General features: G+C 44.4%; 1 protein-coding gene and 1 long non-coding RNA gene across 5 annotated transcripts; both read left to right on the forward strand.

The window, feature by feature from the left end:
* Nucleotides 1–2,637: 2,637 nt before the first annotated feature.
* MBD3 (methyl-CpG binding domain protein 3) lies at nt 2,638–20,777 on the forward strand. 4 transcript variants are annotated; one of them, XM_052801179.1, is made up of 8 exons: nt 2,638–2,706; nt 7,583–7,639; nt 10,349–10,508; nt 12,269–12,406; nt 15,114–15,204; nt 15,694–15,871; nt 17,011–17,208; nt 18,862–20,777. In XM_052801179.1, the coding sequence occupies exons 1-7, from the start codon at nt 2,651–2,653 to the stop codon at nt 17,201–17,203; spliced, it is 873 nt and encodes a 290-aa protein (XP_052657139.1). In that variant the 5' UTR covers nt 2,638–2,650; the 3' UTR covers nt 17,204–17,208; nt 18,862–20,777. The 4 variants fall into 4 exon arrangements, with proteins under 4 accessions (XP_052657139.1, XP_052657140.1, XP_052657142.1 ...); XM_052801180.1 differs by lacking the exon at nt 2,638–2,706 and adding an exon at nt 3,078–3,220; XM_052801183.1 differs by lacking the exon at nt 2,638–2,706 and adding an exon at nt 7,845–7,909 and having other exon boundaries at nt 7,609–7,639.
* On the forward strand, nt 3,421–6,304 carry LOC128147929 (uncharacterized). Its single transcript, XR_008237136.1, has 2 exons — nt 3,421–3,856; nt 3,954–6,304. It is a non-coding gene; the product is annotated as an uncharacterized LOC128147929 (long non-coding RNA).
* Nucleotides 20,778–21,913: the final 1,136 nt, after the last annotated feature.

The following is a 21,913-nucleotide window of genomic DNA, read 5'->3' on the forward strand; positions in this document are numbered from 1 at the left end:
ATAGTCTCTACCCAAACATTTCATACAGTCCTAGGAGAGTAAATGTCTTCCCTTTTGCAAGCTGTTGCTGCACCAGCTGTCAGTGAAAACTGATTTTCTAACTACTGTTACCCTGAGCTTGAGGTTGAGTGGATGTTTAAGAGGTCACCTTGTCCATCCCTACCCCGCAAAAGGATCCACTCCCCAGCTTTTGCAGTTTATTCTTAAAAAATGCCATTGAGGGAGATTTCACAGTCCTCTACGTGGTCTGCTTCTGTGCTTAACTTCTCAGTTTACACGTTTGGCAAAAAGAAATTCTCTCCCCTCCTGCAATACAAGCCCGGTAATTCTTTCCCTTTTACATATTTGAAGGCTATTATGAGATCTCAGCTGTTTTCTCGAGACTAAACATCCCTGGTTCTTTCCTCTTCCCTCACAGGTCATTTTGTAGACAGCTGATGATTTTCATTGCTCTCCTCTTGGCTTGCTTCCAGTCACTCCATGTCTTTGTCAAAACGCAGCACCCAAATATGGACGGCGTGTCTTGCACGATCTCATTTCTCAGTGAAAGGTTCACTCTGTTTTGTGGCTTTGATTTTAATCAGTGAAAGAGGAAACAATCAAGTGGTTAGCGTGAAAGAGAGAGCTACCAGGTTGCCACCCCTGGTGCTGAGGGTCACTCCAAACTGGTGGTTTGGAGCAGAGGGAGGAGATGTGGGCAGGACTCTACACCTGCTTTTGCTCCCAGGTGTAGTCAGCAGCGGGATGGAGTAGGTTACCTCGTGGTGTGGGGGGGGTTAGGGCTCTGCTTTCAGGTGCGCAGCACTGCAGTCTCACCCTTACTGAGTTCTGCTCCCAGTTTCCCCATTTGCTGTGCTAAACGAGAGCAAACTGCATCCCTCTGTGCCTCAGTTTCCCTTTATACACTTACTTCATTTTTAATCAAGAAGCTGTATTTCAGTACAAGGTTTTCGTTAGAATAGTATGAGTTTGGCTGGGTTGTGAGGTTGGTTGTTTTTTCTTCTACAAAAAAACAAAGGGAAGTTTATGAAAAATATGTGCGTTTATGAAAAATAATGTGGTTTTGATCAATACTGGCGATTAGAGCTTTTCTGATCTGTTTGTTCAACATTGCAGGAAATAACAGCGATAGCAGGGCAACATATTTCATAAGTGCGAGCCCAGAAGGAGACAATGTTAAACACAAACCAACAAAACCAAACCCAATCCCTAGAGAGATGGAGTGCCTTCAGGGTAACAGAAAGCTCCGTATTGATTAAATTAAAGACAAAATCCCTACCATCACGTATCTTAAATATAAAAATCTTCCTGTACAAAGCAAATGCAACCCAGCACCTACAGGCGCACCCGGCTCTTTGAAGTCGTTTTTAATTCCTACCCCGAGTCTGGACAACTTGCATCCCGTGCGTGGGGGACTCTGGGTTTCCTCTTGCCCACGACGCGCGTCTCGCATCCTTCCTTGCGCTCCCTGCTGTTTTCCAAATAAGGGAGTTTGAAACAAATGAGGGAGCCGTTTTAAAAAAAAAATAAGTAAAACTACCGACAGCTTGTTGCACAGATGTGGGCTGGAGGAAGCGCTGGAAGCTCAAATAGACTAAATAAGTTCAGCGTCAGAAGAACTGAGCGGTGGCTGAGGCTGCGCTCGCGTACGTGGCCAGGAGAGCGGCGAGCCCTGCCGACTGTGGCAGGATCTGGGTGCGCTCCCACGGACGCTGCTGTTCTGAAGTCCGATGGTGATCGCTTCGGGACTGCTGGTCTGTGCAGGATTCTGAACAAAACCCTAGTATGTCACTCGTTTGTTGAAGGAAAACTAATTACTCTGACTCGCTTTGGAAGGCAAGGCTGCCTTGTGGCGCTCGGTGTTTTTCAGCACATGGATGCTGTAATGGCAAGGAACGCGCTGCTGCCAAAACACAGGTGCTCGGTGGCATGTTATCCAACCTGGGTTTTCCAGGTAGATGCTAACCGGCAGCGGGAGGCAGGCACCCCTCTCCCGGGGGTACCGCAGTAGGCGACCTGGCCACCCGTAATAGGTTGTGGTTTACGCTTTTTCCTGAAAAACTTTTCATTGCTTTGTCTTCACACCGTCTCCTCCAGAGCAGATGTTCCTCCTTCTTGTTGGGTTGGCTGTTTTTTTTGTACGGATCTCTTTTTGGACGTTGCCCCAGGAGAAGGGGTACGGGCGCTACACGGGGCGCTGCTACTGAACGTGCATGGTGAACCCAGAGAAGCCATCTCGTAAATAAGCCCCTCTGAGAGGGGCCGTCTGGCAGAGCAGGCCAATTCTTCCACGCAGGGTCTCGGGTGGTAACGCCGGCACGCGGACCGCCTCTGCCGCCGGCCTGCCGGTGGGGCTGTGTGCCCGGCAGCCCCGGGTGGCCGGCCCGAGCCCCACGTCCTGGCGGGTCCGTCTCCAGCCCCGCGTCCCGGGTTGGGCGGTCCGGGGGTCCCACGTCGGCCGTGTCCCCCCCCCTCCCCTCGGTGCGCGGGCGGGGGCCGGGGCAGGGCAGGGGGCGCCGGCGGGCGGCGCTCGGGGCTGCCGCGCGGGTCCGGGGCTGCAGGGGGCGCGAGCGGGCGGACGGGGCGGGGGTCGAGGGGCGGGGGGCGCGGGACCGAGCCGCCAGTCCGGCCGGGGCGGGCGCGGGGGAAGATGCCCAAAGCGGCGCTGCCGGGACACCGGGGGGGGCCGCGGCGCCCGGCGCTGGGGTAAGGCCGGGCCGGGGGGGGGGGAGGAGGACGGCGGAGCCGGCTTCCCGCCGAGCAGGGAGGCGGGGAGGGACTATATCCCCGCGGCGTGCGCGGGCGGAGGGATCCAGCCGCGGCGGGAGGCGGGCGCGGTGGAAGGGGCGGGAGCGGAACCGCGGGGGCGGGCGGAGCGGAGCGGCCGCCTTCGGCGTGGAGGAGGCGGGAGGGCCGCGGCGCGGCGGAGCGCGGAACGGCGCCAGGGCCCGGCGGGCGCCCGCGGCGGCGGAGGCCGCGCTCGGGGGAGGGCGGCGGGCGGGAGCGGGACGAGCCGCGGCCGCGGCGCCGCCTCCCGGGGCGGGGGGGGGTGGGTTGGGGGGGGGGGGGGGCGGCGGCGGGAGCGTCCGGAGCGCGGAGCAGCCGCCGGCGGGAGGAGAGCGCGGCGGCCGGGAAGAGCCGGCGGGAGGCGGCGGCGGCGGCGGCCGGAGGCAGGAGGGAGCGGCCGCGGGCCGGGCCGGGCCGCCATGGAGCGGAAGAGGTGGGAGCGCTCAGCCGGGCCGCGGCGCCTCTGGCTCGGACCCGGGGTGCGGGGTTGGGGGGGGGGGTCTCGGGCCCGGTGGGCGGCTTGGGCCGCGCTTCCTTGCGGTGGGGTGCCGGGAGGAGACGGCCGCCCGGTGGGAGGCCGGGGCACCGGGGAAGGCGCCGGCCCCGTCTGTCGCTACGGGTGGCCGTGCCGTGGGGGCCGGCAGGGCTATAGGTAGCGGGTGGCCCGGGCACCTGTACCAATAGGTACCGTAGGGGCGTGCGTTGGGTCTCGGGGGGGGGGGTGTGTGTCTCTGCCAGCACCCCACCTTGCTGTCAGCGACCTGCCGTGAGGTGATGAGCACCGTGGAAGGGGGCAGTGGCCTTTCGGGACCCCCCCCCTCGTCTGTTCAGAGTGGCTGATGCCTAGGAAATACAGTTACTTTTTTTTAATGTCAAATAAATAAGGTGTTTGCGAAGTAGCCAGGGTATCGGTGGGAGTGGTTGCCTGCCGCCTTAGGGCTCGTATCTGCTGTTTTTTCTGTATATTAAGGAATTTGGGGTAGGGTGAAGAAAGCAGCTTTGGCCAGCCTGCGGTGACGGCTGCTGCGATAGATGAGAGTGCAGGGGCAGGGCTCAGGATGTGTTACCTGTGAGTATTGCTGCTGGGGGAAGCATATGGCCGGGGAGATGCTTGCTCTGCCTGGAGGATTTCTATTAATATCAATGTATGTCTCATATGGCTGTAGGTGGGCCATATGGATCCTTCCTGCACCCATAAGAGGCAGCCTGAGTGCACCGGCAAGCTGATGTGTGAAACTTAGGTCCATCGGGAGCTGGAAGAGCGTAGCAGAAGTTATCCAGGTGTCCTTATCTGGCCTTTCTAGTCCGCAAAATGTATGCGATCAATTTCTGCATGTGTTAGGTTTCGTTTTTTAAATCAGATTATGGCTGTGAAAAAAAGCATGCTGTGCTAGGTTTTAGGTGAACCAGCAAATACCATCCTTGAGAGCACGAAGCTGGAAGTGCCAGCTCCACTGCTGCAGCTTGGAGTCTGTGGGGAGAAGAAAAGATCACGGGCAGCAGCTAGAGGAGGTGCAGCTGAAAAGCTTAAAAGATCCTTGTTTTTCCAAGAACTTATTTTATTTGTAAAGTTGCAGTCTCAGAGCTGAACTTAAAATAGAGGGGGAGAGAGGAGAAGTATCCTATTTTTATTCCCAAGTTATAATGGATTTTCCCTCTATATCAATTTGGACAGAGATCAAAGGTATAATAGGGCCCTGCTGCACTAATTTTTGGTTGCTGTTGCATTTTGCATTACCTCAGAGTGGAAAATACGTGTGTGGCAATTTATTAATACCTCTGCTATTTCTGCCTGTTGTTTACCTGGATGATTTTTTTTGTCCAGCTACCCTGAAGGTACAGATGCAGTAAGCGTTTGTGGAAAATTGCATGCGTGGTTTGGAAACGAGCACTCTCATGTGCAATAACCAGCCTTGAGAATTAATGCTGAGCCGAGGTGATCAGTGGTGGGGTGGCAGTTACTGCTTTTGCGAACTGTTGTTTAGGGCTACTGTGCTTTCTATTGGAGGTTTCCTTTTGTAACCCTAAGCACTGGCAGCACAAGCTTTCTGCATGAAGGTTTCTGTTGAATATGAGTTCTGCTTTGGGCAACAAGACAAATGGGTTGTGCGGAGTATGTTCAGCCCGTGAGATGTGAGTCTGTGCGAGCCGGTTGCTGGCTGGAAATTAAACCCTCCTTGAGGTGTAAGTCCCTGGGCAGATTTTTAGAAACAGTCCTATAACCTCAGTCGCTTACCAGCTGTTGATTGTGCAGAACTTTTTGAACTGGAGTGCATTATCTCATCTGCCTGTGGCTTAAGAGTTGGGAAACCCAAGAGGGTGTCTAGCTGATGTAGTGGGGCTTGTGGGCCAAATTCGGAGCGAGCAGGAAAGGTGCAGGATTTCAGGAAGGGAAGCGTGTCAGGGATTTTGTGAAAGTGGTGGGTTGTCTTTGAGAGAGTTTTGGCTACAAAGGTTCTCTTCAAACTCAGTGTTCTCACCTAGGGGAAGGAGAATTTAGTGCTGCTTTGTGTGGCTTTTCTTCATAGTATTTTTCTGCTGAAGGTTTGATGACCAAGTGTCTGAGAAGTTTGGGGTCACTGCTCGTCTCTGCTTCGAGGAGTTGTTGACATCGCTGCTCTGGAAAATTTAACAGAACTCTTGGGTGAAGCTTATTTTGTTGTGAATTTCTTACCTATGTAAAAAGCTGAAGAAAAGATTTTTAACACCCGCCCAAGTATATTTTGGTCTGTATACTTTTTTTTTTTTCCCCCAAAAAGGTTGTGGAGGACAATGCTTTTACTGAGACTGTACTTTGCTCTTTCTCAGTTGTTCATTTTTACCCACAGTTCGCCCAGGGAAGCTCTCATGATGTTTGAGATAAGCCTTATAAAAATGGCTGGTTATATTTGGGCTCATTCCTGTGTTATGAGACTGCCACTTGGGTTCTTGTTTAGGTGTGGGGTGCTTCTGGAAATGAGAGAGATTTTGCATGTATCAAAGTTCTTTGTTTTGAGGTTGGGTTTTTTTTGTGTGGTCAGAGCCCAAGTTACTGAAGAGAGACAACCCTGTTGCCCTGCGGGGCAGGGAGCATCCCTTACACGCAGCAGTGCGGGGCCTCCATGTGCCCGTAAATACTGCACGGGACAGCTCGATTCCCCAGGGCTGCTCCGTGCAGAGCTGAGGGCACCCGTTTACGGAGGGACGGGGAGATGCCATTTCGTGGATGTGTGAAGACGTGGGGTGGGTTATGGCAGCTGGAGGAGTCACCCGGTCTTGCTTGTTCACACCAGTGCTATTTTATGTGCGCTGGTGAAAGCTGCGGGTATGTCTATGCTAGCCCGTCCTGGGATAATCAAGTTGTTGGAGTGTGGGACCACCGAGGCAGGAGTTGATGCAGATGCTGCAGCCAGCGATAACGTGAAGATGCTGCGAGAGAGGGGAACGAACGGTGGCAGTGTGTGAGGTGTCCCCAGGTACGCATCTCTCCCTAGGAAGCACTGTCGGGGGGCATACGGCACCCAAAGGGCCCCAGCACCGGGCTTTGTCTGGAGCAGAGCTGGGGAGAGGAGTGCAGTGGAAGGAGGCTGGGGTGGGCTGTGACTCGCCAGCTCCGTGCAGGAGGAAGCATGATTGAAACAGAGAAGGAAAAACATTTTCAATTATACCCGTCACCCCTCCACCAAGGAAATGTGGCTTTGGGCGTATGCTATTGATCACCCTTTTTACGTAGGTTATTCCTCTCTCCATTTCTTTAAAAGGCAGGCGATGTCTGGGTTTGTTCAGGGTTTTTTTGTCTTTTGTCCTTTGCTTTCCAAGTTGTGCAGATCCTGCGTAGGCTAAATGGGGAGAGCGGAGGGGAGGAGACTTGTGTAATGAAGGAGGAGGGGAGAGGGCCTGGGCTTGCAGTCGGTCTCTCCTTAAGAATATAAGACAGGAAACAAAGGGTGAGCTGCACATGGAGACCAGCGGGCACCTGGCAGCGCCTGGCCCTTCAATAGCGTGCCACGCATTCAGCTTAATCCGCACCCAAAAAGTCTGTGAATAACAAATGAGGGTGGCTTGGGTTTGGGCATACCACCCCTTGGTCCTCTTCGGGTCCGTTTTGTTAGTGCCGAGGCAGGCTGCGCAAGCAGATAATGTGTTGGAGCTTTTGATGGACGAGCATGTAAAATCGTTTGCAACTTTGCAGTTGCCTTGCTTTTCGTAACATGGTGAAGTGTGAAAGACCTTAATTCAGGAACCAAGTACAGCGCGCTCACAGTATTGGTGCCTGCAGTGTTTAGAAGAGGTTGGGTTTTGCAGCTTTGTACCAAGATGTCTCTCTTCTGGGTCTCTTCAAAATCTTTGTCTATCAAAAACAGGAGTGCAGAGCAAAGCTTTTGCTCTGGAGTGGAAGGAGGTAAATTTCGTATGTTGTGACATTTAAAGGGCACCCAAGCATTTTAACGATGTTCAGAATCCATAAATGCTGGTTTACTGTTTCTGTGCCTTGTGATGTGCAGCAAGCAATCCTGCTGCTCAAGTTTTGTGGGTTTTTTGGCTGCCTCCCCCCCACCCCCTCCTTTGATCCTCTCAGGTGTCTGTAGGTGCCCTCAATGGCTGCGTCCTGCCAAGCGTGCTCCTGCCAGAGGGACCCCAGGAGCTCCAGAACACACCAGCCACCTCCTTTCTGTTTGTGTTTACTGAGCAAGTTTACTGTCAGCTTTGAGTTGTAGCTTTGTTTCCCGGTCTGCCATTGTTCGGAGAAGCTTGGTATGGTATTGCCTTTTTCAAGACATAATCAGAATAAAAGTTTTTCTTCTGAACATTTCAGTGCTTTTCCTTTGGGCCAAGCTTCCCCAGGAAGAGACAGGACTCTGAGTCATTTCAGGTGGGTTTTTTTAGACATATGTGGACTTTGAGCAGCTTTTCAGATCCATTGCAAAATTACTAGAACACATACTAAACAAAAAAGCTGAAGGGCTGTGTTCATTTAAAATACTGTCTCTGAGTATATTGGGCTCTGTTGTTCTGGAAGTTATGCTGCACTTCTAAGTGCACAATTCACTGTAATGTATTATTTTTAAAATTACTAGGACACCAAACTGTAAATTGGAGCTGCGGATCTTGGAAGAGGAAGCAGTGTCGTATTCTTCATATAGTAAGAGTTTCTCTCCTTGGCTTTGCTGATGGCAGCGATGGCTCTGGCCTACAAGCTGCTGGAGTTGGTTATTCTTTCTGGATTGAGGCATATAACTCCCTTTTATATTTTTAAAAAGTGGTTTCAAATTTGAGTCTGGACCCAGTCTCTGTTCCTATCTGCTTGTTCCTACTCTCTGTGTCATCTTCTGGCCCGAGTGTTTGTGCAGCTCCGTAGTGAACTGCTCCAACTGAGGAATAATCAGTGATAAAGTGTTTCCTCCTCTTCTCCCTGCCCTCTAAAGATGGATTATTTTTCCCATCTGGTTAACTGTGCATTTGCATGAAAGCTTTCATGCTTGAGCAGTGGTGGTGGCAGGGAGTAGATAACGGGTCAAGATAAGCAGCTTGGGAGCAATCGGGGCCAGGAGCTTGCTAAGCAGATGCTGTGCGGGGGATGACCACAACCTTTTGGTCATAAGTCCTTTGAGAGACTTTTTTAGATTTCAGTTTAGTATAATTCATATTAACCTTGTCTCTCAGTTTTTTGGAGAGCTTTTAATACTTTGGCTCTTTCTGGTTTTTTAATCTTTTTTTTTTGTATACAGAGTCTGACTTGGACTAATTGGTTTGCCACTGTCCCATACTAGAAATTCTACCCTTAATGCTGTTTTTTCAGACCCTTCCCCTAATAAAGGTTTCAGGCAAGCAGATAATGTGTTGAAAAGAGGCTTTTTCCTTTGAGCTTTTTTTCTTTGAGAAGACTCTAGAGAGGTTGTTAGTATCTTACCACTGCGACCACCACCACTGTGGTAGTGGGGTCTATGCTGCTGAAATAGTTAGTAGTACTTCTTTCCTCTCATCCTGTGACAACTTTATTATTTCAAGTTATTCTTGGCCTTCAAGTAGAAACCTTGCAACAAGTAGCCTGCATTTCTGGCTTAAGGAATAACAGAAGAAAACCTTAATGACAGAGCTCCAACTGTCCTCAGAAAGCATTTGAACATCATTGGTGTTGATTTGTCTCCAGCAGGTATAAGTTTCATTGATACCATTTCTCTCCTCAGTAGAAAAAACAGGGGCTCTAATATGTAGGTACTGCTTCTGGTCATCTGAAGTTCAATGCTTCGATATTGTGAGGTTGCTCTGGACTGAGTTGTTGAACTCAAGGGTGCCACCACCATGTACAATGGGCACCCCATTAGTGAGGTCTCACTGGGATGTGACCGTACATCTGCTAAATGAGATCCTTGGTACATCGAGAGCAGAGGGTATTTTTAGGCTAGGGAGGAGATCAGCCTGCTTCCATGCACTATGGCTGAAAAAAATATTCTAACACTACTAACTGCTCTTTAAAAGAAGAAAATAGATAAATAGGGGTGGGGTGGTAACTGGCATTTTTGGTCTTAAAATGCCTTTCACCCAACTAACGTGTGTTTAGTATGATAGATGTATGTGGAGTGAGCTTCTACTAGATGGGTACTAAGATTGAATATGCAAGTTGCAAGATGCAGAAAACCAGAAATAAGAGAAATGAAGGGAATAGAGGTGGTGTTATTATGCTAAATGAGAACGTGAAGAATACTTTGTGGTTATTGTCTGTATAGTTCTACACTGCATTCGTAACACTTTGACTTATTTTTGCTTTATGCATAAAAAAATAAAAGAGCTTGCCTAGCATTGCTTTTTGTAGTAGTGCAAAAGGTTATGCTATAGTATTAAAAAAAAAGAAAAAAAACCAACAAGGAGTTGGAGTAAGTTGTGCCTGCTTGCCAGGTTGTAGTCTTTCATGTGAAACCAGGTGTTTAAAAAGAATCTCTCTTCTGTTTTGCCATTAATGGAAAGTTTTCCAAGGTTTTGAACTTTATCTTTGCATCAGTAAAGCTTTGTAAACCTTTGCTTTGCAGCTTGTCAGCCCTTAACTTCTGTTCTTTCTCCTTGCTACTATGTAATCCTGAAGTTAAGTGTTCAGAATGCTACCAAAGACTTGTAATCAAACCAGAATGTGCTATTCAAGGGGGTGGAAAAGGAGTCCGAGGAGATGTTTGTGGTGCTAGTCAAATGTAACACTCCTGGGAGAAGAAATTATGCTTGAAAATGGGCATTTATTATTTGAGACCACTGAGTGATAAGTACATCTGTGCTGATATCTTCCATGTTGGTTATTGGGTGAATTATGCTATGTTCATTTATGCCTGGTCTGAATGTTCCTTTTTACGTATAAAAACGTAAAAACGTGGTTTGCACTTCATGTCTCTTCCACAGCAATCATAAGAAGGAGTTAATATGAAAGCAATAATATCCATTTAGAGTTTAATGTGAGCTTCATTCTTGGAAGTTCAGCACACGTTGTTTTTCATGAAGGAAATAAAAATAGCCTCTCCTGAGCTGCAGTGAGCACTGGTATTGAAGTCCAGAGGGTTTTAATTTCCCTCCTTGTTTCTTTTCTGTGTTTTTTCAGCCCAAGTGGTAAAAAGTTCCGAAGCAAGCCCCAGCTGGCACGCTACCTGGGGAGCTCGATGGACCTGAGCACTTTTGACTTCCGCACAGGAAAAATGTTGATGAATAAAATGAACAAGAACAGACAGAGGATGCGCTATGACTGTTCCAACCAAGCCAAAGTAAGACTAAGATGCAGTGGCAGCTTTCCCCTTTCTGTCTGCTATTGTACTGGCCAGACTGCCTCTCAGAACCGTATCTGTGATAGCGTGAAAATTAAGCATTCTGTAATTAATGTGTGAAAGTGGAGTTGTAGATGATAACATCTCTGTTATGGGGTGTTGGACAAATACTGCAATTCACTGATTCTTCCAGGGTGCTGATACCATGGAAGAATATTGCGGTACTGCTAAATCTTCTGTACAGAAGGGCTGGAGGGAGGGCTGGCATCTTTTTCTCTTCCCCTCCCTGGAGTGTGAGATTGCCTTCTCCAGTGCGATCTCTTCCAGACCCCTGACTCTCCAGCTGACTCCTGTGACTGCAGCAGCTCTGCTCTGCTCTGGCATTTGGTTTGGGAGAGGAGGGAAGAGTGGCCTGGGGCAGCAGGGATGAGGTAACGCAGCCTCCTGCGAGCAAGCGACTCTATGGAGCTATCCGTAGGCCATGCTGGTATCTCGGCTTTGAATTTGATCTAAGGAGGGGATGCATTTCGGGCAAAAAGCTGAAGAGGCAAGAGGATGGCAAGGCCTATTTGTAGAACAAAATAAAAGAGTCTGTGTTTGGCACCTGGTAATTTTGATTGTTAAGGTTTAGTCAAGATTACAGTGACGTTGGTATACTGCCTGTCTGGACAGATTGGCTCGTGTCATTCTAAGTATCTTTATCAGATGCTAAAACCTTTGCAGAACCCAGAAGCTTATGTCTATGCACCTAAACATTAAATGTGGAAAATAGCATAATGCTTGTTTTCTAAATATGTCAACCACTCAAGAATCACCATCATCAGAGTGATTGGAACATTTACTTACAGCGCTAGGTGCTATGGTGATATTTTAAAAGAAACATGCCTTGCTGCAGAGACCAGCAGCTAACACACATCTCATAGGCTAAAAATTCTGCCCAAACCTTTCAATAAATGTACATATAGTTATCATTGGCTTATAAATGGATTAGCATACAGATGGTTCAGAATGATATTTGTCCTGAATACATCTTTTCTACATCTCATGAATAAATATGTTAAGCAGATGGAGTGTCTGCATCCTCAAGAACAAAGTATGTCCTACAGCCATTTCAAGACTTGCATGTTAGATCTCGGGAACGAGGAATGGTCTTCCTATGTTTCCACTAACATAAAACGCAGTCATGTAGTGAAAACTTGTTTGTTATGAGCTCCGTTTAAAAACTAAGTTTTGTTAAGAACTGAAGGTAAAAAAAGTGATTAAGGTTCCAGCTGTATTGATTTGTTTATTGGTGTCCACAACTGAATTGAAACAGAAAGGTTTAGAATGGTTTCTGGATTCACAAAATGGTCTATAAATCCCACTTCATAATTTTTCTAATTATTACAAATGTTGTGTCAGTCTTCTGTTTTAGTGATCTACAAATGACTTTTCAAAGTGCAAACTCAGTATTCCGGCTCCTAAATTCTGTCAAAATTGGCATAAAACCAATGTGTATAAACTAGAATGAGAGGAGGCTAGTATGTTAAGTAGAATGTGAAAGAGTGGAAAACTTTGTTTAATTTTGACAGGTCTAAGGCAAGATTTGAAGGTAGTTATGCATTTTTAGCAGTCTAACTCATATAGCTTGAGATCAGACAAGTTTTCAAGTCCATGAACTCTTCTTTTCCCTGCTGTACATATTCATGGCTGTAGTAGCATTTTAGCAAATTGAAAATATTTTTGTGGGCTTTTCCCCTCCTTTTGTTTGAAATTTTTAGGGCAAGCCTGATTTGAACACAGCACTGCCTGTCAGACAGACAGCCTCCATATTCAAACAACCTGTCACAAAAATCACAAACCATCCCAGCAATAAGGTGAAGAGTGATCCTCAGAAAGCTGTGGACCAGCCCCGGCAGGTAAGGCTTGCAGCTTAGTAGCTGCTTCTCCAGAACTAAGAAAATCCTGGTTTTGCTGCTGGAAGTGTCCCAGAATAAACCACTTTAACTTTGTGATGCTGAACAAATAGTCCATGGCAATTTGAAGTCTCTGATATTTCAGAAACAATAACTTAGAGTGCTGCCAGCTTTTAAAATCAGAACAAAACCCATTTCCAATATACAGTTAATATGCTGTCTGCACTGTGTTTTATAACTAAACTCCAACCTTTGTTTAGATTACAATTCTGCTGTAGTTAAGCCTTAATTTCCTTAATGCTGAAATTAAGTATTACCTACAAATTTAGACAGACGTGGTAACCACTTCAGGGGACATTTGCATTGTGATTAGAATCACTGTCAAATGTTCCAATTGTATCAGAATTCTGTGTTTCAAGAAATCCCTGTTCCTGTACAGACCACATACAATGTGTTTGTGATGTGGTGCAAAGGATTGTACCCCCTGCATGGGCCTTTTTTTCAGATGCGTGTGTCAGTAGTAGTTAACTCTACCTGTATGAATAAGGTAATAAATTCACATGGAATGTCATTATTACTACAAAATCAAACTGTTTTTCTTATCATACTGTGTATTTGCAAAAAGAGAATACGCCAAAATTAAAGGAAATCTTTCAGTTTAATTTCATCTAGTGAAAGGATGCAAAAAGTATGCTTAGGACAAGTGTGGCTTTGAAGTTGGGCACTGGTAGAATAAGATGTACCTGTTCAAAGCAGCCTTTGGAAGGCATTCTCATTTCATTAATATTACCTAGAGCTGACAGCCTGTTTCCTCTGCAGAGCTCACACCAGGGATTCTGTGAATCCTTTTGTGTAGTGAGTCCATCTTTATAACTTTTGGAAACTAGATGTTCAGCTTTATTAGTCTGTTCAGATGCTGTCATCAGTATCAATTATCAGTACATTTTAAACTCTTGCAAGTCTGGTGGAATTAAAATACATAATTCCAAGAGGCAAAGTGATTTCAATAAAATTTAAAAATACCCTAAAAACTACCCATCTTTTACAATTAAAGCCTTTTCTGCAAACTTAAAAACTACCTTTCTGAAGTGTGAGAGAGGTTCTATTTGAAATGGAGTTGGGTAGTTTGTTTTGGTAGTTGGTTTGTTGTGGGGTTTTGGGGTTTTTTTTTGTTTGTTTTTTTTTTTTTTAAACAGGTTGCTAGGGTTTTAGCATGGTTTTCTAAGGAAGTAGAGCATGTGTGTTCATAGTGTTGTTGCAGTTCTTCTAAACCCCTTGGCTAGTTAAGACGATAAAAGAGGACGCCAAAGATATGACATTGGTATGCAAAACTCTGAGCTGGATAAAGATTTGTATCCCTCTTGTGGAAGAGATTGATATGTGAGTGCAGATTGATGTGTGAATGCAATCTATTAGACAGCAGAGATCAGCCCCAGTACACAAAGATGTTGTAATCTGACCTGTGTAGTTTTGCTGCTCATGTTACTACTTGTTGTAATGCAGCTTCCTAGACTCTGCTTGTGCTTTTCTTATGTAATCCTTTTTCTTTTTTATGACAACATTGGAGTCTGTTTTCTGAGGTCCTTTAGAGGTTTTTATGTATATAGGTGTGTATATATAAAAAAATAAATGTACTGTATATATAATATGTATACACGTATTGGTTTATATATTTCATTTTCTGTTATGTATGGTAGAATAGAGCAAACTTGCTCTTTCTTGTGTCTTTCTCTGCAATATACATCTAAGAGTCTGTTAAATTACAGCTTTAAAGTATTTTACCGGACTGCAGTTTATATTAACCTCTGGTCAGCAGACTCCAGAAGTTTCTTCAAAATTTGAAAGCAATGCTAAGTCCCATCATGCGCTGGCTTAAAACTCACCTATTTGAAAGTCATAGGCTAGAGAATATCCAGCCTGTGTGTTTTGGCTGTGACTGTACTCATTCCCCATGTTGCGAGCTGGTAATTGGAAAAGTAACGTGGGTTCAGTTGCACTCAGATTTTGACAGGCATGAAAAGGGGACATGTGTGGACTGTTTGGGGTAAATTCTTAGTTTCTCAAAACCTAGATAAAATTGCTTTCTTGCCAGACAACTGGTACTCCAGCTATTCATTGATCATCCTTATATATGTAGATTGAGAGTTGAAAGTGTATCTAGGTAAAGTATCTGACTTCCCACCACACCGTGCATTCACGTGTTCTTAAGCTTGAGGAGAACCTGTGATTCAAAATACAGTAAAGGACTAGATAGATATGGTTGTTCTCATGAGAAACTGCTAGAGAGGAATAAAATAATGCTTTACCTTGGGAAGAGCTTGGATACAATTCTTGCGTTCCTTAACTTCTGTGGTATGTGTGACACAGCAGGAGAGTAATAGGAGTGTAAAAAAGGCTGTCCCACACTCTGTGCACTTAAATGAAAGCCAGCAAGCCTCGCCTTGCTGTTCCAGTTCAGAAGCAGTGAAAGTACCAGTCCCTGGAAGAAAAGGTCTCTGTCAAGGCAGCAAATCGGGACAGAGTTGTTGCAGGACTGATTGGTAATGAGGATTGTTCCTTACTGTCAGACGTGGCAGACCCCTTCTGTAGTAAATCCAATATAAAATTGTCTGCAGCAGTGTTATTCCCCCTTTAGATAGTAAGCAGGTGCTTTGTGTAGTTGTCAATTCCATTTCTGTTTTGTGCCAATAAACACTTTCTTTGATGTCAGCTCTTCTGGGAGAAGAAATTAAGTGGACTGAATGCTTTTGACATTGCAGAGGAGCTGGTGAAAACAATGGACCTTCCAAAAGGTTTACAAGGTAATCAGAGTCTGCCCTTAACTCCAGGGGTGGCATTTTGATACCAATCAGCGGTGATCTGAAGGTATTGTGTTTGACCTCCTTGTTCTCCAGTGCTCGTCAGTGCTGTGGACCATTCCTGCTTCAGCAGGAACTGTTAGTACTGTGACTGGAAGTCTCGATGCCCTTTGTCCTGAGGAGATACTGAAGCAAAGCTTCTTGACTTTTTTTTGTGTGTGTGTTCATTTTCCAGAAGCAGAATGGAAACAGCTTCCATTCCCAATTAGGTTTTTCTTGCGTAACAGAATGAGGAATTGATCTAGGTTTAAATAACCCTGGAGAGAGTTGTACAGGTGCTATTAGAAGTGTTTAGGACTGAGATTTATGTTGTGTTACCTTTCTAAATGACAGTATGTGCTTTGCAATTAAAATTTAAATAATGCCTGTTGTCCTGACTTGCTGTTCTTTGTCTTGTGCAATGTTGATTATCGCTTTTCCTCCCACTTGCAGGGGTTGGACCTGGTTGCACTGATGAAACCCTTCTCTCTGCTATAGCTAGTGCTCTGCACACTAGCACTATGCCTATCACTGGACAGCTGTCCGCAGCTGTAGAGAAGAATCCTGGAGTTTGGCTAAATACCTCACAGCCACTTTGCAAAGCATTTATGGTGACAGATGAAGATATTAGGTATTAACTAGAAATATCACTTACTGTCTTGGAACAAGGTAGAAAAAAATTGTTACACAAAGCTATTCTCATACAGGCATGTACTTAAAGCCCATTATTTTTATTTTGACCATGGTTACTCTGAGGTTTCAGGTTCATATTTGTTTTTCATGTCAGTTTTTCATGTCTGCTTTTATTGAAAAAGGTGTCTGAATTTGAGTAACCTCGATTAAGGCGCCTCTAAGCAAAGAAGGGATTGGAGAAATCCTGAACAGTGCGTTTCGATTCTCTTCACCTTACTGTGTGTCAGCACAGGACCAAATAAAATCGCCAACTGCTGCGGTGGCAGTGAACAAGGATGCAATTTATTTAGGTATAGCTTGCTTTCAGTAATTAATTATATTGCTAAATCAAGACTGGTCAAATTCAGCTTTAAGCACTTGATAGAGAACTGAATATACTAAAGACACTAATCTGAAAGCACGCTACTTTGCATTCATTAACAGCGTTTAAAGGTAGTGCCTGTTTTGACTGTTTGATAAATCTTTTTGAATTACAGGATAACTTTTTTTTGTGCTTGATTTATATATGAATGACCAGGAAAAATGGTCTGTTTATAACTTTGTGATTTCCTGTGGCTGAGATGAAATAGGAGTCCCATGAGCTGCTGATTGTTGATCACTTCTTTACTATGACTGACAGAAAAGGAGCTGTAGAATTTAAGGTTGTGACTCAAAAGGAGAATGAGCAAAAAGATTGAAATGGTCAGAAACTTCATTTTCTTCAATCTCATTTCTGGAAATCTGAGCAGGGTGGCCTGACTTTTTCTTGTTTGAATTAATATTAGTGCTAGGAATTAAAAAAAAAAAAAAAAAGTCTTGAGTCAGCTGCTAGATTAGGCAAATTTCAGGCAGAATTAAAAATGGTGCAGTCAATGCTAAGGACTTGTAATAGGAAATACTGGACAACTTTTTAAAGTGTTTCTTTCATCTTCACTTACAGTATAATGCCAGGCAATTTTTTTACAATGCAGTTCTTACAGAGAGCTCTTTCAAAGCCATGCTTGTCTGCCCAGCCTCGTGTATGAGGGATTTAAGATTCCTTTCCCTTGAAAGAGGCAGCTTTGAGGATTGATGTCGGTGTTCGTTGATTTGGGGCAGGAAGCAAGAGGAACTGGTGCAGCAGGTGCGAAAGAGGCTGGAGGAAGCTCTGATGGCTGACATGCTTGCCCATGTAGAGGAAATAGCAAGAGATGGGGAAGCACCTTCAGAGAAAGAAGGAGGCGAGGAAGAAGGAGAAGAGGAAGAGGAGGAGGAGGAGCAGGACCATGACCAGGAGATGGAGAATGTATAGTCCAGGTAATGTGATAGCATCCTTTCTCACCTTAAACTGTACTTCATTGAACGCAGAAATGTTTCAGAAGGAATCTTGGTATATATTGACAAATCTTTGCTTTTTAACATGTACTTTCAAAGCTGTAGTGGCCATGCTTTTGGGAAAAAAAAAATCAAATATTTTGATGTGTGTGATGTCTGGTGAGTGCTTGCATTGTCATGGAGTGTTCTGGGCCTTATGCCTGTGTCAGGTGGTCTAAATGTGTAACCAGAATGTGTATGTAAGTGCTTGAAGGATTCTGTCTTGAAAGTGGATCAGTTCTTAAAAATGTATTTGTCTTGCGATGTCAATTTTTTCCCCCTATTTATTTATTTATTTATTACTTCCTATGATAGGCAAGAGGACACTGTGGGCAGAAAGGACAACTGCCACCTTATGGACTCAGCTTCTGCCCCTGCCTCTCTCACTTTTGCATTTTTAGTACACGTTTTCTTGCAGTTTACATTAGAGGAGGGCATGTTTGTGGAATTTTCAAAATAATATTTGCAGACTGTTAGAAAAAGGCAACCTGACCATCAAAAGAGGGAAGTTGCTAAAAAACTTTATATGTGGCAGGAATTTATAAACTGAAAGTTACAGAATAACGTATATATTCAAAATCTGGAAACATTTGAAAAATTTAAGATAGTGTAACAGTAGTAACTACCGGATTCACAGAAATGTGCCTTTACATTGTGCATCCCTTAAAAGTATCACAAAGGGCTTGCTTCTTGTTTTCAAGTATACCTCTGACTTTCACTTGTGTGGTGGAACTTTTTAAAGGTGTGCTCAGAATTTTTTTTTATTGTCTTGTAAGCCAAAATAGCTCTGAATAATGAATCATTACTGTGTAGCAGTGCAGAAAAAAGCATATACATAAGGCCAAGTCAGGATACACCAACAGGAATTCCCTTAAATGTTATATGTTGCACTAGATAGTGACAGCGCACTGTGCTACGAAGCAGAGTTTTTCCTTGCTGTGTTCCTTGATGTGACCCTAGCCAGGAGCACTGTATGTATCGTCACTGGAGCTCATGCAGTGAGATGAAAACAGAACTCGCTGATTTTAATTTTTGGTCGTTTTAAGTTTTAGCCTAAGAAAAGCAATTAGTGTTCTGCTGCTGAAATAGGATAGCCAATACCCTGGGTGCTTCATTATGTACACTCCAGAGCCTGTGAGGCAAGAATCAAGAATGTGGAGGGGGAAAAAGGGAATTTTTAGGATGAATAGCAGAAGAAAAGAAAAGCCCCTTTGGAGGGAGTGGCAGCTGTATTTCAGGTAGAAGGAAGAGTGATATATGTTAAGCAATCCTTCAGGCTGGAAGGTTGATTATAATGTGAAATCTGTTTGGCCTTTGGGAGACACCGTCTTATATCTGGGCGCTCTCTATTTCCCTGTTTTACCACATCACTAACAGTAGCTTTATTTGGACAGTGAATATCTTGCATTCCTTTCTACTACAAAGGTCTGGCAACAGCAAAGAACCAGAATAAACTGTCTGCTGAAGGTGAAAAACAGGAGATAAAGAAATGGATATGTTATGGCAATGGTGCTTTATTCTTTTAAGGGCTCACTTGCTATAAAGATATAAAAAGTTCTTACTGACTTACAAGGTCTTTTTTTCTCTTTCTTCTAGGGAGTTCCATCTAAGAATTCCCAGTATAAACCCTATCAGCAGGGTCAGCACAACTATTTACAAAGCCAAGAGTGTCTGCCAAGTAAATTGCACCAACAATCCAACCGTACCTATGAGCATTTTGATGTACACTTCAGGAAATGTTGAGAAGCTGATGGTTCATTAATTGCTGGGTAGTTTTGAAGATGGAACTTGACTAAACTCTACTCCCCTTCCTTTTTCTAAAGGGGTAGGGTAATCGGGAATGCAAAAGTGGGAGGGGATAAAGGAATATAAAATGGTGGGAGGGAAAATACTAGGAACCAAATTTCCTGTCCTTTTTTTTTTTTTTTTTTTTTTCGTTGTGGGTCACTGATAGGTGATACATTTTTAAGCTTTTCTATTAAAGTACCTTTAACAATGACCCATAGAAACAATTTTCTCTCTAACACAAGTGAGAGAGATGCTGTTTCACTCCTTGGCTACTCTGCTGTAGGCTACCTGTTTGTACCAGACTGTCGGGAGGTCATTTTATGCTGTGGATTGTCATTCCGTGTGTCAATTCGGGTCACTGAATTTCCTTTTCCTCGAAAGACCACATTGGTCTTGGAAGTGTAGTCTCAGAGATGAACTGCCAGTGCCTCTTCCACCTGAGGTTTTGATTAGTAGGGGAAGTTACACTTGAGGAATTGGTCTTACATCAATGGCAATTGGTTTTTTTAGTTAGTTCCAGCACCACACTGAATGCACTGCCGTGCACGTTTTTGATACGGAGTTGTGTGTATGTCTGAGCATAGCCGAACAGAGTTCTGAAGATAAATATACCCACTCTGTGGTATATTTTGCTTTGGTTTAAGTCAGGTCAGAAGGACCTTCTCAACTCAGAATGGAAGGATGACTCATTTCTGACTGACAATGAGGAAACGTTCCTCCTTTCTCTTCTGGTGCCAAGAACCCTGACCTCTGTTTCTGTGTGTGCAGAGGGAAGGGGATCCATTCCAATAGGTGTGTCTACACATCTGCTTTTGTGTGCAGTAATGTTCTGACCTCTTTTAAAACAAGAAAGGAAAAAGGTTGATTTTTCTATAATTGATATCTAAAAATGAATCTAAAGCTTTTTATTAAGTATTAAATCTTTCTTATTTGCATGTGCAGTGAAGTGACCAGCATTTTGTGTCCAAAAATGAAATGATGTGAAACCTGCCTTAATGTGTTTATAAGTATTTGGCTTCACCATGGGTACCTTGATCGATTCCTCAGTCTCTTCTAGTACGTCTGTGAGCATATTGGGGTAACTTGTGGCTAAAAATGGATTTATCTGGGGAGGGAGGATAGGGAGAGGGGAGGAAGATGAGAGTTTATAGCTTGGAGAATGTGTTGACTAGGTTGCAAAATTATTTTAGTCTTAGGGTATCCATTGCATAATTCATGCGTGGATGTCTCAGCTGAGAGTACAGTATAAAGTGGTGGATTAAATATTGTGCCACTAACCAATTGTACAAGTTGTTGGTACCCCAAAACTTGGGGAAGAAAGTAGCTCCCAGAGCCTTTATCATGTAAGAATGATTAGCAGTGACAGCAAGGGACCAGGGGAATTGCCTGGAAAGTAATAGCCTTTGGGAGTAGTGCAGCTTAGTGATCTGAATAGGTTTAAGCTCCTTGAAAAATATCCCATGCCAAAGTGATTGATACTGTATTAACTCTTTTCTTGAAAGATTTGAAAATACAAAATTCTTTGGTATTGCTCATTTGGAGTACTGCAAGAAGACTGAATTGTACTTTGCTGCTGCTCTACCAGGTATTGCTTTGGGGAACCTTACCTGGTACTGCAGCCAGTGAAAATTATTTTCCTTTTTGAACAGTCTGTTATGGTTATTATTCTGTAAATCTGTCCTCTTGTAATTCATTGTGTTGAATTAAATGTTTCTCACAAAGTAGAGATTCTTCTAGTCTGCGTCAAGCCCCCACCTGGAGTTTTTGTGCTATGCCCCTTCCAGTCATTTCTGTGGAGGCACTCTTGCTTTTTTGTTGTGGGCTCCATTCTGAGATTTGGATCTTGGTATTTGGGACCCGGCAGACGGGATTACAGAGTGAAACTTGTGGAAAGCCAGTTCTAGCTGCAAAGTCCTGCTGTGTCCTCACCATGTAAGAGGCTGCCAGGGTGTCCTGTCTAACGGGCAAATTGCTGATATGGTCCTTTGAATCTCAGCTCTAGCAGTTTATAACCCATATTAGAGGTGTTCCTTTGACCATGGCAATCTTGTTCTGACACTATTTCTTTTTTAAAACTTGTTTAGTATCTAGCAATGTCTTTATTTACTTTTATTTGAATCTAAATATATTATAAACACATGTATATTATAAACACATGTAGCACCAGAACTTAGATGATTGAGATGTTGATACTAATATTTTGATACGTTGAATATCAAGTTTAAATTGCTGCCAGCTTGTGTGCCAACTCTTTTGTTTTCACCACTCTACTTTCCCTGTCCAGCTCTCTTTCTTTCCTTCAGTCCTTTAAAAAGTACATTAATGTTTTCATTCGTATGGAGGAGTTGACTGTTCAAAGTACCAAAAACGGGCCCAGGACTCCTGTCGCATCCAAAGAAACTAAAATAACTTTACCTGCTTATCGAGACAGGTAAGTAAATAAAATATTCCTTTTAAATGAGCCTGATGTCTTTCTCATGTTGCTGCAATAATAACTGGATTAGTTTGTCTTATCACAGCCTACTGCCATGGATGTGACTGATGGGCATATAGTGGTCTGCCATCATTTAATATATCCCCAAGATGGAGAAAGCAGTTGTTACTTGAGGCATATCTTGTTAAGCAGATGATTAGTAAAGAACATACTTAAGAAAAATAATTGAGTGGAATTGGGGGCAAAACTTACCTGTTATTAATATACAGCGGTTGTTACATGAGAACATATTAACAGTGGCGTTGTCCATTGTTCCGTCTGAGATCAAGTTCATCTGTTTGGAGAAGTACTAGTGAGGGGATGCTTTCGAAACTAGTAATTCTTTCCGTCAGTGGTAACGGCACCTTCCTGTCGCCCTCAAATATT

Source organism: Harpia harpyja, chromosome 11 (assembly GCF_026419915.1).
Source record: "Harpia harpyja isolate bHarHar1 chromosome 11, bHarHar1 primary haplotype, whole genome shotgun sequence".
NCBI lineage: Eukaryota > Metazoa > Chordata > Aves > Accipitriformes > Accipitridae > Harpia > Harpia harpyja.

Bases quoted from the DNA above. Each gene is read 5' to 3' on its own strand.
- MBD3 (XM_052801179.1), top strand. From the start codon at position 2,651: ATGCCCAAAGCGGCGCTGCCGGGACACCGGGGGGGGCCGCGGCGCCCG. The intron at 2,707-7,582 runs GTAAGGCCGGGC...TGAACATTTCAG, and splicing joins CCGCGGCGCCCGGCGCTGGG to TGCTTTTCCTTTGGGCCAAG. The intron at 7,640-10,348 runs GTGGGTTTTTTT...GTGTTTTTTCAG, and splicing joins AGGACTCTGAGTCATTTCAG to CCCAAGTGGTAAAAAGTTCC.